Here is a 15427-nt window from a genome sequence, read left to right as displayed (position 1 = left end):
CTTTTCAAGAAAACCTTCTCAGATGAGTGAGAGCCACTACACCAGTTCCTTCATTCCTCCATGACATATCTACCCTATGGATAAGAGCTTGTTAGTTAAATGTTAAATGTTTAAAGTTAAATGTTGTCTGACTAGCCTCCCAACATTGTTCATGTTCATGTGCCCCAACCTCCCCATATGCCAGGCAGCTCTAGGGTCTTCTTTCCCTCCCACAAAGTACCGATCCAAGGTAGACAGTGTCATGAACAAAGGAGCTTGAGACTCATAGAGAATTTCAAATGCAGTTTATTGCAGCAACACAGGGAAGCAGGAGTTTAAGACCTCTCCACAAAGTCAATCAAACTTGTTTACACCGTATTTACAAAACCAAAGCAGCACAGAGTTTGCTGCAACAGGCAGGATAGTGATGAACTGTCCAGAGCACGCGGCTCCGTGCATGACAAAGAAACCGTGGGTCTACCCAGCCCGCGTCTGGCTGACTTAAGAAGTGCTCTGAAATGTGATGCGGGTAGTTGTGATGGTTAAACTGTTTCTGAGGCAAAGCACAAAGCAGGGTCATAGCCAGGGACTGAGCTAGACACTGATTTAAAAACTTCTTTGGGAAGCAGAACAGAAAGGAAAGAGCTGGGGAAATAAGATGAGCTATGTAACTAACCAGCAGCCTTTTTCTTCAATAAGGATGGGGCATGCCCTGACTTATCGAATGCCCAGTGAATGCAACTGACTTTGGTCTTCCCAAGCGTATTTGGTACTGATGGAGAGGGAGAGCTAGCTAACAGGGTAGAGAACGCCTCTTTATCTGGTTCCTCGGGAATAGCTGGAAGAAACAAACTTCACGCTGGAACTGCCACTGGAGGTCTTTGTGCCCCCAGAGCTGGATCCCCGGCCTCCCGAGGAGCCGAAGCTGCCGCCAGTGGCGGAGCCCCTGCCTCCTGAACTGCCGCCGCCCCCTCCAGAACTGCCTCTGTGTCCCCCACTGCTGCCGCCGGCGCCACCGAAGCTGCCTCCACCGCCGCCTCCGGAGCCGTAGCTGCCACCTCCGCCAGAGCCGCCTCCATAGCTGCCACCTCCAGAGGAGCCGTAGCCGAAGCTACCACCGCCTCCTCGGCCACCACTTCCGCTGATGCTGGTGTGGCTTGTGCTCACAGCTGCAATGGGACATCAGTTACCTTCGACCTCAGTTCCTTTCCAATCCCCCCAACACCACCACCAAACCTGCACACGCCCCTGTGCTGTACTTACACACACTCACGTTGGGGGCACACTCTCCAGACATCCTGGAGGAGAAAGAAAAGCAAACCGCTCATCACCCTCCAGCTTCACAAAGCACATCCCAGGCCCCTCAGCCGTCCCAAAGCTCCCTAGATGATGCTCCTCTTTGATCTGAAACCTAATCCAGTCTTCTCTGGCCTCCCAAGACTGTCATTTTTCTCACAAACAGGAAATATCACCATGTAAATTAGACAAGAGTCTTGCTGTTAATGCAGGTTACCTTTAAAGGCACTGACTTTAGGCCAATAACATCTGAGCCAGCCCAGATAAAGAATAAATTGCTCCATCTCAAAGCACTTCATAGAGATGCTCTAGCACTCAAAAAAGAAGTGTGGGTGCCCTGGCCGGTATCTCATTTGGTTACAGCATCATCCTGATAGGCCAAGGTGGTGGGTTCCATCCCCAGTGAGGGCACAAACAAGAAGGAATCAATGAATGCCTAAAGAAGTGGAACCACAAATTGATGTTTCTCTCTCTCTCCTTCCTCCTTTCTCTAGAATCAATCAATCAATAAAAATGTACATAAGTAACAAGAACAAAAAGGAAAAGAAAAGTATGGGGCTGTGGCTCCCAGAGTGAAACCAAGTCTTGCCTCCTGCATGGTGCATCTTTCCCTTCCCCACACCCTGGATGAGCTGCAGTCACACAGCTGTGTCTTCAACAGCAGTCAACTTGCAAGGGAGGAAGCACATAAGAAGCCAAACTGCCCAGGCTCCGGTTCTCACCTGCTTTCCTCTCCTTCCAAGAGGGTCCTATAGGTGGCAATCTCCAGATCTAGGGCCAGCTTGGTGCTCATGAGCTCCTGGTAGTCCCGCAGCAGGCGGGCCAGGTCTTCCTTGGCTTTCTGCAGGGCATCCTCCAGCTCATTCAGCTTGTTCTGGGCATCTTTGAGGGCATTCTCACCACGCTGCTCAGCATCGCTGATGGACTGCTGCAGCGCAGAGATCTGAGAAGGGAGAATCCAGCACATTACACACTCTCCTAATACCTAATCCCACCTTGGCTTTCTTATCTCAAATTGATCTCTCCACCCCAGCAAGGCCAGTACTCTGGGCCCAACAGAACCACAAGAGCTTAAGTCACCTCATGCATTCACATGCCTCTGGATAGCACACCACCATGTTGCTTCCCTTAAAGCCCTTAAAGGTGTTGCAGCCGCCTCTCTTGGGCCTGAGTCAAAACTGCTCTACCCCTTGGCATTCCTCTAAATGCTACCCTGAAACCTCTTGGCTGCCTTTTCTCTCACTCACCACCTCTGAAGTAGAAGAAAGAAACAAGTACCTGCTTCTTTACACTGTCAATTTCAGATCTAAGTCTCTGGATCATCCGATTCAGCTCAGAAATCTCCATCTTTGAATTTTTCAAATTGTCTCCATGTTGGCCAGCAGTGATCTGGAGCTCTTCATACTAAATGTGGTAAATCAAGTCAATTAGATGTGACAGAGCATATACCCTGGCTCATGCACACAAATGTAAGAGAAAACATAGGGTAGCAAAACAAGACGTTTCAGGAAAACTGGACAGACAGTCAGCCCATTCACCTTGGTCTGGTACAGGGCCTCGGCCTCAGCCTTGCTCCTCTGGGCGATCTCCTCATACTGGGCCTTGACCTCAGCAATGATGCTGTCCAGGTCCAGGCTGCGGTTGTTGTCCATGGAGAGGATGACATTAGTGTCACTGATGTGAGTCTGCATCTGAGACAGCTCCTGTAAGACATAGACAGTTCAGTGACTCTTACTATCTTAAATCAGAAAACAACTTAGACAATGGAGAGATCAGGAGATGAAAGATATATGACTATTCTTCTGGACAGTGGTGGGGGGTTCAAGCTTAAAAGTTCTCCACTCAGTAAACGTGGTTGAAATCAAAGGACTTACCATTTGGTAGAGTGCTGTGAAGAACTCAATTTCCTGACGCAAGTTGTCAACTTTGGCTTGAAGTTCCACTTTGTTCATGTAAGCAGCATCCACATCCTAGAGGAGCAATAGACAACATGAAGTCACAGTCTTTCCAGGGCAAATCCCTCTCTCCAGCTTTGAGAGGATTTTTCCAAGTAGAAAAAGCGTTTGGGGTCTCTTCCACACCTTCATGTCACAGATGGATCAGAATCTCTAATTTGCCCCACTCTTGGATCACAATCACAAAGGAGCTTGCCTGATTTGCTGAGAACTTGCCTCCCCACTTACTACATGCAGTGCTGAGGGCTTTGGAGAAGCAGAGAGCCTGGTAAATCCAGATCCATGATAATGTACAAGGAAAACTGTTTCAGCTATTCATCAGGCCCACTGCTTGGCTCTCCACATCATGACTACTTTCTGCTTAGTAATTAGAGACCCTGTTCTATTGTTTGTTTTAGCTGTGAGGTCCATCCCACAGAGTGTGCTCACCTTTTTGACAGTCACAAATTCATTCTCTGCATTTGTCCGTTTGTTGATCTCTTCCTCATACCTGCAAGGATATCGGAAGTGAATAAGAGATTCAGAGAAGGTGAGGCGTGAAGTTTAGGTTTCTAGATGAAACGAAACTGGGCACTGCTTCTCATTGCTTTTCTATTACTAGCCCAGGACATTTTGGCCACCCCTTTCCTCTGAGCAATAAAACCATTAAACAATTTCCATATTCTAAAAAGATGAAGATTTCTGAAAATGCCAAATGGATTTGCCTGTAATCTGAGAAAAGATAATGTTCCATTTGTCCATAGTCTTAGCTTGCTACTCTCTGGAAATATTTTAGAATGAATGTCAAGAATTGTCCATCTAGGTTTCCTTACTTGTTCCGGTAATCTTCCACCAGGTCTTGCATGTTCTTCAGTTCTGAATCCATTCGCGATTGATCGCCCTTCAGTTGGTCCACTCTCTTTCTGAGATTGTTGATATATGACTCAAAGTAAGGTTCTAAGTTTTGGGTCCTGGTGGAGGTGTCTACCTGCTGCAGCAACTCCCATTTTGTTTGCAGCACCTGGTTCTGCTGCTCCAGGAACCTCACCTAAAAACACAAAACCCCATTACCCACTGGTAGAGACGTGGCAGCCTATGGCCACTGAGTGCCAGGGCTACCATGCAGCAAGGTCCATACCTCACGAGGAAAGAACTTCAATTCCTGTCTTTCTACTCATGACAAACAGAAAAATAGAAAGGAGATGATTGAGTTAGCATCATCTTCAAAACGAAACCCAGTTCACTATTAATTCAGTGAAGATTTAACTTCCCCAAGAATGGTAATTATAATACTATTTCAGTTGGAACTTTAGAAGAGAGTAGCTACACACACACACACACACACACACACACACACACCAAAAAAAAAAAGAAAAAGAAAAACACATACAAATTCCTGCAACTGCACTTTTAAATAGATATGTAACATTTCAGAGATTTGCCTTCCAATTTTTTAGGTCAATAAAAATTGGTTTGCATACACACAGTTCAAAAGTATATTGTGAAAATCCAAAACTGAATACTAAATCTATTGTGGATAACTTGAGTTGACATTATTATTGATGATTAAGAAAAAAGATTTAAAAAATGGTTTATGTGTTTTTTCCAAAGCAGATGCTTGGAAATACAAGTACAAAGAAATCTCCACCATGATATGGTACCAATGTAAAATTCTCCGACCTCCCTCTTCTGACAGCAAAAGATGTCTGGCACTGACTACATACTTTCTGCTACAATATCTAATTCACTCTGTTTACACTCAACTCCCTTTTTATGGTTTGGAGGACTTTTCCAGGGTTCTCATTTGCACCCTAGAAGGTTGAGTTTGCCCCATTTCTGTTATCTTCATTCAGTATATGTCAGTCCCAATTCAGCCTAAGAGCTGAATGAAAAACACTTCAAGGTAATGTCAAATTGACCTGCATTTATGTAGACCTCAGACCCCTGTGTCCAAGAGAGAGTTTAGTCATTAGCATTGTTCACAAGCATTCTTCTAATATGTCTCCTAGAAGACATTCCTAAAAATACCCCTTCAATTTTCTAAACACAGAAAATTGAGGCTCTAACCTAAACACATGTTGGCTATACCAACCTCAAATGGACCAGGAACAGCTCACCCAGGACACTAAGCAAGTCAACTCACCTTGTCAATGAAGGAGGCAAATTGGTTGTTGAGTGACTTGATTTGCTCCCTTTCTTGAGACTTTATTTTTTGGACCTCAGGGTCAATCTCCACATTGAGAGGCTGCAGGAGGCTCTGGTTGATGGTGACTTCCTGTATGCCACCAGGGGGGCAAACAGGCCCAAAACCACCCCCAAAACCACCTCCACCAAAACCACCTCCACCAAAACCACCTCCACTACCAAAGCCACCACCCAAACCACCACTGCCAAAACTACCCCCAAATCCACCACCACCGAAACTACCACCCCCAAAGCCAAAACCACCACCAAAACCACTACGTCCACCTCCTCCAGCCACACTGATGGAGATACTTTTACTGCCACCAAGGTTCACAAGACTTCGACTTCCAAAGCCACCACCAGCTCCCCCACCACCACATCTGCCACCTGAAAATCTCCCGCCACCTCCCCCACTACGGCGCACAGAGCAGCTAGTAGTTCTGCGTTGTAAGCTGACTATCCCGGCAGAGCCAGAACTGAAGCCTCCTCCGCTCCGGTACCCAGACCTGGAACTAAAGTGTCGACTCATGTTGACTTAGAGAGAGTAGGAGCACAGTGGAGAAAGGGAAGGAACTAACACTCCTCTACCACAAGCACAGAGACTTCTCCTTATATTCAGGGAGGGATTGGGCTTGGTCCTCGAGTCAGCGGGACATACTACTACTCAAGGGTTTGGCTTGCCTGCAGCCATACAAGATTTTTACGGGCCTCAACAATACAATAAACACTACACAGCTCACTCCCAGAATGTTTCTCAAAACTGCTGTGCATGCAAGATTGCTCATGTGGTAATCATTTTATCAGACAAAATCTCTCTTCAAGTGCTTGTGACTTTGAGAAAAGAGGACCCTATATCTGCCACCTGGTGCTTCTTCATAGGATTTCATAACCTCCTGTCGCAAATATGTACAAGTTCCCATTCATGCCTTGCCCTTGTCAACTACTAAGATATTCCGTCCTCAGGCCTGGCAGGTGCATTTCCCCATACTTGATCTCAAAAGGAGCTCTCTGGCCCATTTCTGAGACCTGCCCTCTAAACCCCAGAGCTCTTCAAGTTTTATCTCCTGACACAAAGTCATAGCTCTAATAAGTAAGCAGTCAAAGGGAGTTATTTTCATTAAAGGTAAGATTTATAAATGCACTTTATTAAGATGAGAGGAAGAGAAGTTGTCATCAAACAGGATGGATAGGTAGTGATCTAGAAGGATAAGAAGGGAAAGACATGTTCTTTCCAAGTTTTCCAATTCATTTTCCTCAAAGGTAGACCAGGGCAGGAGACAGAGACATCAGCAACAGAAAAAAATGGAAACAGATGGCACATGCCAGTTGAAAACCACGGAAAGCAGTGAGGTAAGCAGGTAGAGGCTATTCTATACATTTTGTAAAGCAAAGGGCTGGAGGTAGGACTTGACAGGTGGTTCAAGTTTCACACTAGACTACATGGAGATGAAGGTAGATTTGAAAGGTTATCTAGAAAGCCTGATCTAGAAGCTAAAATTGTTTCTGGACAATAGTAATGGCAATAGTACTACTAATAATAGTTAACATGTATCAAAAACTGATCACATACCAGGCACTGTTCTACATATATTACATGTGTCAACTTAATTTTCACAGCTTTGAGATAGATGCTGTTATGTCATCCATTTTAAAATAAGAAAAATGGGGCACTGGAGTTGAATAGCCTGCCCAAGTTTAACTGGAGGGTAAATGGCATTGGCTGGGGTTTGAACTGAGAATGCTTAGCACACTGTAGTGTGTAAGATTCTAACCAGCATGTTGTTATGACAAAGCAGCAATTGAACTTGGTCTGTGCTCCTTGTTTTGTGTAAAGCCAGACAGCATGGGAAGCACTCTCACTGCAGAGAACTGCAACAGCAGGAGGCACATTTTATTCCTTTGAATCCTTGGCTCCAGACACATGCACATGCTTGGAAAATGTTCTTCAATTCACTCTGAGAAAAGGAGATTAACTGGAGGTGCAGAGTTCAGGGGGAGATTTTGCTTCTGTCTAGGTGCAAGGGTGCCCAGCATGCATTGCAATGGGTCAGGTAACCCTATCATCCTTTCTGGAGAGCATCACTTGATCAATCATAATAGGTAGTACTGGCACTGAAGTCTGGAAAGATCTGAACTCCACACAGACTTTCTTTTTTTTTTTTTTAAGATTTTATTTATTTATTTTTAGAGAGGGAAGGGAGGGAGAGAGAGAGAGAGAGAGAGAAACATCAATGTGCGGTTGCTGGGGGTTATGGCCTGCAACCCAGGAATGTACCCTGGCTGGGAATCGAACCTGGGACACTTTGGTTCCCAGCCCGCGCTCAATCCACTGAGCTACGCCTACACACAGACTTTCAATTTGAGACTTTTTACAAGCTTGGCATGCTCCCCACACTTGCATGTAAACACAGAATTTTCCAGCTCAGTGAGGAGAAGCCAACACTATCTTCAGCTGGCTCTAAGCAACTCTAAGTTGTAAATCATAGCTCTGTACAGGTGCTCTCCACTGTGGAATACAAGATATGCAGGAAAAGGGGAGTCTGTGAAAACCATCTGGTCCTGTTGCCCAGATGTTCTGAACCAGGACAGCTGAGTGTCAGCCCTCTCCAGCCACTAGGCCTTGTCTTTCCTCTTCTCCCACAGTTTTTGTCCTATATGCTCCTCCAGAAACTGCCATTTGTCTCTTCACTACTCCCCCTCCTTCCCCACCATCTCCATGGTGCTGTTGTCAGAGCTGTCTTAATACTAACATCCTTGGGATGCTAAATCAACCATCTCTATAGGGTATGAGTAATCCAGATCTTGTTCCTGACTAGGAACAATGGGACCTGGGATGGTCTTGGCATGGTAATGACTGTTGCCTAATCATCTTCTGACAGGCAATCAAAACTTTTTTAGTTCAGCATACTCCCTCATGAGACATATCACTCTGCACAACTGATTCCTTCTAGCATTTTGAGGGAGGGGTGCGCACATGTGTTTGCATCAGATGTATATGTGTGTGTATGCATTCATTCTTTCACCTCTGCCAGCCAACGACACATCTTTGCAGCAGATTTGTGCTTTCATCCTCCAACTAAGAAACTGACATAGAGAAAAATCAAAGAGGTGGATGGTCAGGTAATTGCTAGACAATTTAGAGAATGGAAAAATTTGCTCTATCTGCTACAATGATGAGAGAGAGACACACACAGGGATTAGAAGAAACAAGAAGGCATATAAATCGCCATCAGCTTATATTTCACCTCAACAAAAACATACACAAACACTATCATGTCGAGAGCCCTGAGAACTAGGCAGTCAAGCTCTTTTTACAAAACAGAAAACTGAGGATGAGAGAGATTAAATGACTTGCTTTGACACTCCAGCTAGGAGAAGACACATCTGGGACTAGCACCTGAGTTTTTTTATTTCAATTCAAGGTTTTTTTCCTGCTAAACTGGAGAAGGGGCTCAAGGACAGGCCATTGGAACTGGTTCCCATAAGTAAGGGCACAGAGAATCACAGAATACTACCATCTGCAGGAACTCAGAGACCCCCCCGCCCCGCACCATCTAACCTGTCTATCAGGATATGAGAAGGCAGACCCAAAGAAGTCAAAAATGTTTCCAAGTCATATAATCAATGCCTGGGAATCCTCAAATTTCTGAATTGAACTCCTACTCTCTTTCCACTCTTTACTTTTGAGGCAACCCAACAGAGCTGGAAACTGCCCTGCTGCTAGCTAACCAACCTCATCTTCCTGTGATGTCCCCAGGACTGCAGAGGGTATGTGGTAATATCAAAATGGGATATTAAAGTTAACCACACGCCCTCATTCCTGGCTGATTTGTGTACTCCAAATTTATAAAATAAAGGTAAAATGAAAATAAAAACAAGATAAAAGAGTACAGAGGCATTAATATCTACAGGCACCAACAAAGTGTGAGTGGCTACATCTCATTTAAACATCACACAAAGTTCACAAGGTGATAGTCATTAGCCACATTTTAAAGAAAAGAACACTTAGGTTCTTAAGTACATGCCCAAGTTCCCCAGGTGGTACCTGACAAGCCAAGCTTGTCAAACTCCGAGTGCATGCCCGCCTTCAGCCCACGGGCTTCCTCTTGTCATTGGCCTCCTGCTGCATCACCTGCATCACACACAGTTTCCTGATCACCCTCTCACCTTGGGTTTTCCATTCCCATGTTTTGTTCAGACTATTCAGTCCTCTTCTTCCTTTTTTCTCTATTCCTCTTTGTCTCCCAAGCCACGTCTACTCTTCCCTGAATGGCCTTCCAGTTGCCTTGGAAATTCTCTTCATACTTCTACCCATACTCTAGCTCTGGAGCACCTAAGGTCTAAATTCATGAGCAGTTGGGACTGAATCTGTGTTTTATCCGTCAGGCCTCGAGGGCCAATGCCTACATCTCCTCGGCTCCACCAGGCAGTGGACAGGCTGGCTCCTCCATGGAGTTTTCTGTGACTAACACTACTCAAATGATCCGCTGATTTCTTTTTCTAAACTCAGTTGCTGCCAGATTCAAGTACATATTAATACATAGATTGGCTCACTTTCACATGTGTGTACATGTATGCATGTGTGTTTGCAGATAGTGCATTTCTTGGTCCCTCAATTGTTCTATAAGCTCTATAAAAGCAGGACTCAGTCCTCTGTGTCTTTGGGTGCCCTCCCAGCACCCCCTTTTCCCCCAGACTCCCACACGGTCCCCTGCACCTGAGGGATACCACCATCAGTGCTAGATAACAGAACACCAGAGCGCCTCCAACCCCAAGGATACACATGCACACCCCAGAACTGATCATGGAGATGAGGTTGCCACAGACAGGCCATGGTTGGAACAGGTGTGGTGATGTTTTGGTTGCTTTTTGAAGGATGGGGCTGAGAAAAGCATTGAAAAGAAACATGCAATGACAAGCCACCCAGCCCTTTGGGACTCCACCAGAAATGTGGGAGAAAGAAATTTCAGGGGAGTGGGGAAAGCTGAAACCTGGGAGGTGTAAAGGAGAATAACAAACAATGGGGAGGCGGGGTGAGATGTTGAAAGCTGGTAACTGGCAAAGGAGGGGCTGAGGCTTTTTATACAGGAGGAAGAGGTGCACAACTAGGGGCAGCCTGTTCAGGACAGGCAGCAAAGAAGGAGGCCTCCAGGAGTTACCCACTAGCCATGCTGGAGCAGAGTAGAGGCCTGAAAGGAGGAAGCTACAAGTGAGCAGGTAGAAGAGGAAGGTGCAGGTTGTCTTATTTTGAGGCTTGGAGTCAGCCAGAACAGGTGCCACTCCTGACTACAAATGTAGCTGTGCAACCCTAGGTAGGTCATTTACTCTCTCTGAGCCTCCTAAGTTTCCTTGTCTGTAAAACAAGGACTGTATCTACCTTACAGGGAAACTGGAGTGTGGTAGATGATAGATAGAGGGAAGAGGAGGGATTCTCTCTCACTCTTGCATTACAAAGGACCCAGAAGATTACATATCAATTGGGAAAAGCTTTAAACAAACCCCTGTTTCACAAGAAACAGCAGAAAGACTTAGACAGGAAGTTTAGGTTCTTGAAAGGGAGCCATCTTGTGAGAGAAATCTTCAGGGGGTCTATAAATCTGTGCCAGGGAAGCTGGAGGGCCACCGCATAAAGGAAGGAATGCTGAGCACACCTGGAGTGGAAGGAAGTGAGGCTAGACTGGGAGTTACTCCCAAGGTTGAATGCCTGCTCTACAGAGTGAGAACAATCCCCAGAGTTAAGCACATTGGGACAAGTGTGGAAGCTGGGCCACACAATCAGAGCTCCCCACAAGACCTTCTGGCCTGGCACTAAGACATCCAGAACCAATCCTCCATGCTCAACTACCTCGCAACATCCCAAGTTCCCAGCTCAGCCTTATAATAAGGTATTGATACACCTGAAGACATACAGTTCCCTGGACTGATCAGAAAGCTGACAAAACCAGGGCAGTAGGTCCATCAAAATCATAGGGGTTACACTGTGCCTGAAAAGGGACTGTTGAAGCATGTGGCTCATAATTAGAAGACAGGACCTGGGCCAACTGGACAGTAATTGAGGGTGAGGTGACATTCTTGAGAGATTTCCTTAGACCAAAGACTTTCCCAGCCCAGAAGTGCACGCCTAGTCCCAGGTCAGACAGAGTGGGAATTTTCTTAAGCCAATGGTTGCTCCTCCTGTTCACCATGTCCCCAGATTAAAATCTATGTAGATGAGAAGTTGGTGGAATTAAATTTAGATTGCCAGAGCACCCCGCCCTGCATGGCCTCTCAGAGGGAGGAGCAGCTGGCAAACCTTCCCTGGGAGTCTTGCTGCCCTGAGTGCTGTGTTCCCTCCTGCTGTCCCTCTGTCGATAAATGGATGGAACTGCTGGTTCTCCCTCTGACTATCAGCCTTGTGGGAATAGAATTGTCCAGAAACAGGGATGGAGTGCTCCATGGTTTCTAGAAGGACCACAAAACCCCTACACATGGTCTCCCCAGCTCCTCTCCCAGAGCCAGAGAGAATCATGAGAGCTCACACATGTGGGAGCATCTTATATGTCATAAAGAGCTAGGGAATTACCCATTGTTCCCAATGGGATTACTCCTTGTCTGTAATAGGAATATTGTTGATCCCAGAAAACCTCTTCTGGTGTATTTTAGTGCTAGAGCCCCCAGTGCTCAGGCCCACAATATCACTTTGAGAGTTCTCATGTAGACTCCAAGATTCTCCTTGATTAACTGCTCTTTCCTTGGCCTTCATTTCCTATGCCCCTGCTCTGTGTAATCCCTGTTCCTTTATTCCTAGAATTCAGGCACATGGTTCCCTCCTTGACCATGACTGAGATGGTCAAGCCTTCTGGAGAGAAAAGACAAGCCCATGTTCTCTGGGACTATCCCAATTCCTATACAGAAGGATAAGGATGGGAAAGATTGCCCTGGGTTGGCCTTGCCCTTGTTTTTTCCCCAGAGCTAATGTGAGTTCTCTAACAATATCATACACACAGGTATGATCCAGGGATAATCAAGTCTACACCCTGTAATCGTTCTGGTGGTGCCAGAAAACCTGGGTTCGTTTTACAATCCTGGCTAGAACCCCTGACCTCTCCATGATCAGGTCCTCTCCTGGCATCTGATCTTAATTTTCTGAAATATAAAATAGGAAGAATTTCTTTTTTCCTTTTTCTTGAGCTTCATCACATGAATTCTTAGGGCAGCAAAGATGTGAAATCCTGCCCTAAGATACACATACCCCCACCCATCCTTCACTTCCTCCCTCAGCCTCCTGCCAAATGGTTAGCCAACCTCTGCTTGAATGTGCTAACTCCCCATGTGGCCTCTCCCTCTCTCATCTCAGGACCAATACAGTGGTGCTTTTTATATTGAGCCAAATCTACTGCAGTTCCCACCTGCCCACCTGGGTCACCAACTGGGGTCACCCTCCCTTTGTTAGGGAAACCCTTCAGATCTTTGCAGTTAGCCATCACATTAACCACGCCCCCCCACCCACCCACCACCAAAGAATTCTCTTCTCCAGGACCTTCCATCATCCACATGTGGCCAGGGTTTTGATTCCTCATCATCTCTCTCTTGGCCTCTGTCTTCTGAATGGGCTCCTATTTAGCAATGTTCCCAGAGTGTCTGACTACAGAAGAGACAAAGCAGGCTCTGCACCACACTCTCTTCTCAGTCCCCAGCCTGTCCCTAGCAATCACCACACCCTATTGGCTGATGTGCTGCCACTGTCAACCGAACATTCTAAATCACGTTACACCCACTAGTGTTTATCCCTGTCTTCCTGTCTTTATCCTCACGCCCTTGGTATTTCACTTCAAGTATAGGGATTGGATCTGTCTGCTTTCTCCCCTTCCCTTCAGGCAGCCCCCTGCCCATCTTTCCCTTCCCCAGTCCCTCCTCCCATAGGCCTGCCACCAAGACAGGTGAGATAGGGAAAAACTTTTCAGAGAGAATGTAGGGTGTGCCTGAGAACACAATATCTTATCAATATGAGTTGCAGTCATATTTGAGTGAATCTCATATCCAACTTCCATCTGTACTCCTTCGGGGAATGAGAAAGTAGGTCACATCTTTTATGTGGCTTCTTTACACAGACTCAGAAATATCACGTAGAATGAGGTGATAGTTTAACTTGCTCCATTTTTTAATTTCTGGGCCTGTGCTTCCCTCCGGGGCATCAGTCAAAGATGACGCCCATGCCCATGACCCCCACAGTGCTGATGGGCTCAGCCTCTTCTCTCCCCAGCTCAGTTTCTTCTGTGAGACTGTCCCTCTGGCTCAAAACATTCACCTTCTCTTATCTCTGAGTCTCTGAGTAAATTGTCTGAAGGCCCCTTTCCTGACTTCCTGCCCACACCTGTGCTGACTCTTCCTTGGCCCTGTTCCACTTTCCAGCGCTCCAGGAACATGTTGGGACTTCCCTTCCCCAGCACTGGCACCTGTTTCAGGCCCACTGCTCCTGTGGGGATGGGCACATGTTCTGATTTTTCTGGCCTCTGAATCTTCTCCTCCTCCACATCATTTTGTAAGTGTCCTTCAGATTTAGAAATATGTTCATTATTCAGCACTGCATTCTCAGTGCCTAGGCCACTGCCTGCCACACATTAAGAGCTAAATAAATGCCTGTTGAACAAATGTATAATTGACTTCTGAACAATCAGTCACATTACCAATTAATAAGATTGTGTCTGCAAGCTTTTCAAGGTTGTGTACTACTTGTGCACTAAAAAATAATAAACTTTACTTCCCTAATATGAATAATGTCAGAGGCCTGCAGAAATTAAAGAAGAAATAACTCATCTCCTGACCAAGGAGCAGTTTAAGATCACAGAAAAGTTTATTGTAGAAACACTGCCAACCAGGAAATGATGATATCACAGCAGCCCCCAAGGGACCCCCACCGGGCACGTCAGGTGCTCCAGGAGAATCACAAGCTTGGACATTGTGTTATGACTCAGGAAGCAAGTGAAGGTGACTCCAGACATTAGAAGCAAAGCCACCTTCCCTCTCTCAAGGCCCAAGTATTGATCAATATTTTCCCTTTATTGTCCCCTTCAGTACATCTCAAGCATCTTATGTAAGGCCTAAAATGAAGAGTCAAATTCTCACACAGTGCTCCATCACAGAGAACGGAAGGCAGAAGGGACTCTGGGGTCTGGGGAAGAGCATTAAGCTACCTTGCAAGCTAAGGGCATCTTGCATCAGGGTTCAGACTGAACTTCCCAAGACTCAAGTCTGATCCTAAAGTGCCCAGGGCCCGGGCACCTGGACAGAGCAGAGCTGGGCTGCATGTGTGCAGACTGTTGGACAATTCTGAAGATGGACATTATGGAGCAGGTTTCAGAAAGGGCCAGGCTTCCAAAGAATGGAGCTGGCAGGAAGGGCAGGACAAAACAGAATTTTATTGCTTGTCCATCAACTCCTCCATTCGCTGCTCACTACAGTCCTCCCTGTGGACAAAAACTTGGGCTCTCTGAAATACTCCCATCCAGGACTGTTAATCCTGTGGTTAATGCTTCTTGAGACAGAAATTCAGAATCAGGCCCAGATATGACTTGTAGATGTCCGATGTGGGCAGCCAATCCACGCTCTCCATCCACATGGCAGTGTGAGGCTACAGACCAAGAAGCAGGAATTGGTCCCTGGCACAGAGGGACAAGCTAGCTTGCCTCCTCAACCCCCACCCACCCAAAAGCCTCATTTTGTGGGTCCCTGAGGGATGGATTCTTGTTCCTAGGGCAGCCCACGGACAGGAAAGGGAGCATGGGACTGAGAAACCAGTGCGTTTCACGTGGACTCTCCACTATCCACCTATAGCTGCTCTTTCCTCCAGGCTAACCTGGGCTCTGGGCGGGCCCTGCTCAGTGTGTGGAATGTGAGTTGGGAAGGTGGCGGACGCGCTGTTCTGACTGCCAGCCAGGGTCCTCCATAGACAGATCTGTTGCCTGCCGTGACCCACCTGCTTCCCCATCTAGAGTGGACTTTATTGGCCAAACTGCTGAGAGCCATCGAGAAAAGGTAAATGAGAGGGTATGAGA

The 15427-nt window shown here is 46.3% G+C and overlaps 1 protein-coding gene across 1 annotated transcript; it reads right to left on the bottom strand.

Annotated features, from left to right (window-relative positions):
- Window positions 1–267: 267 nt before the first annotated feature.
- On the bottom strand, window positions 268–5973 carry KRT1 (keratin 1). The gene is made up of 10 exons (XM_028532281.2): window positions 5353–5973; window positions 4043–4257; window positions 3660–3720; window positions 3150–3245; window positions 2814–2978; window positions 2554–2679; window positions 1998–2218; window positions 1243–1277; window positions 720–1148; window positions 268–687 (listed from the first exon to the last, which is right to left on the bottom strand). The coding sequence occupies exons 1-9, from the start codon at window positions 5920–5922 to the stop codon at window positions 796–798; spliced, it is 1842 nt and encodes a 613-aa protein (XP_028388082.1). The 5' UTR covers window positions 5923–5973; the 3' UTR covers window positions 268–687; window positions 720–795.
- Window positions 5974–15427: the final 9454 nt, after the last annotated feature.

The sequence above is a fragment of the Phyllostomus discolor genome, chromosome 2, assembly GCF_004126475.2.
Source record: "Phyllostomus discolor isolate MPI-MPIP mPhyDis1 chromosome 2, mPhyDis1.pri.v3, whole genome shotgun sequence".
NCBI lineage: Eukaryota > Metazoa > Chordata > Mammalia > Chiroptera > Phyllostomidae > Phyllostomus > Phyllostomus discolor.
Note: the sequence above shows the minus strand (reverse complement) of the source record. Positions and strands in the feature narration are given on the sequence as shown.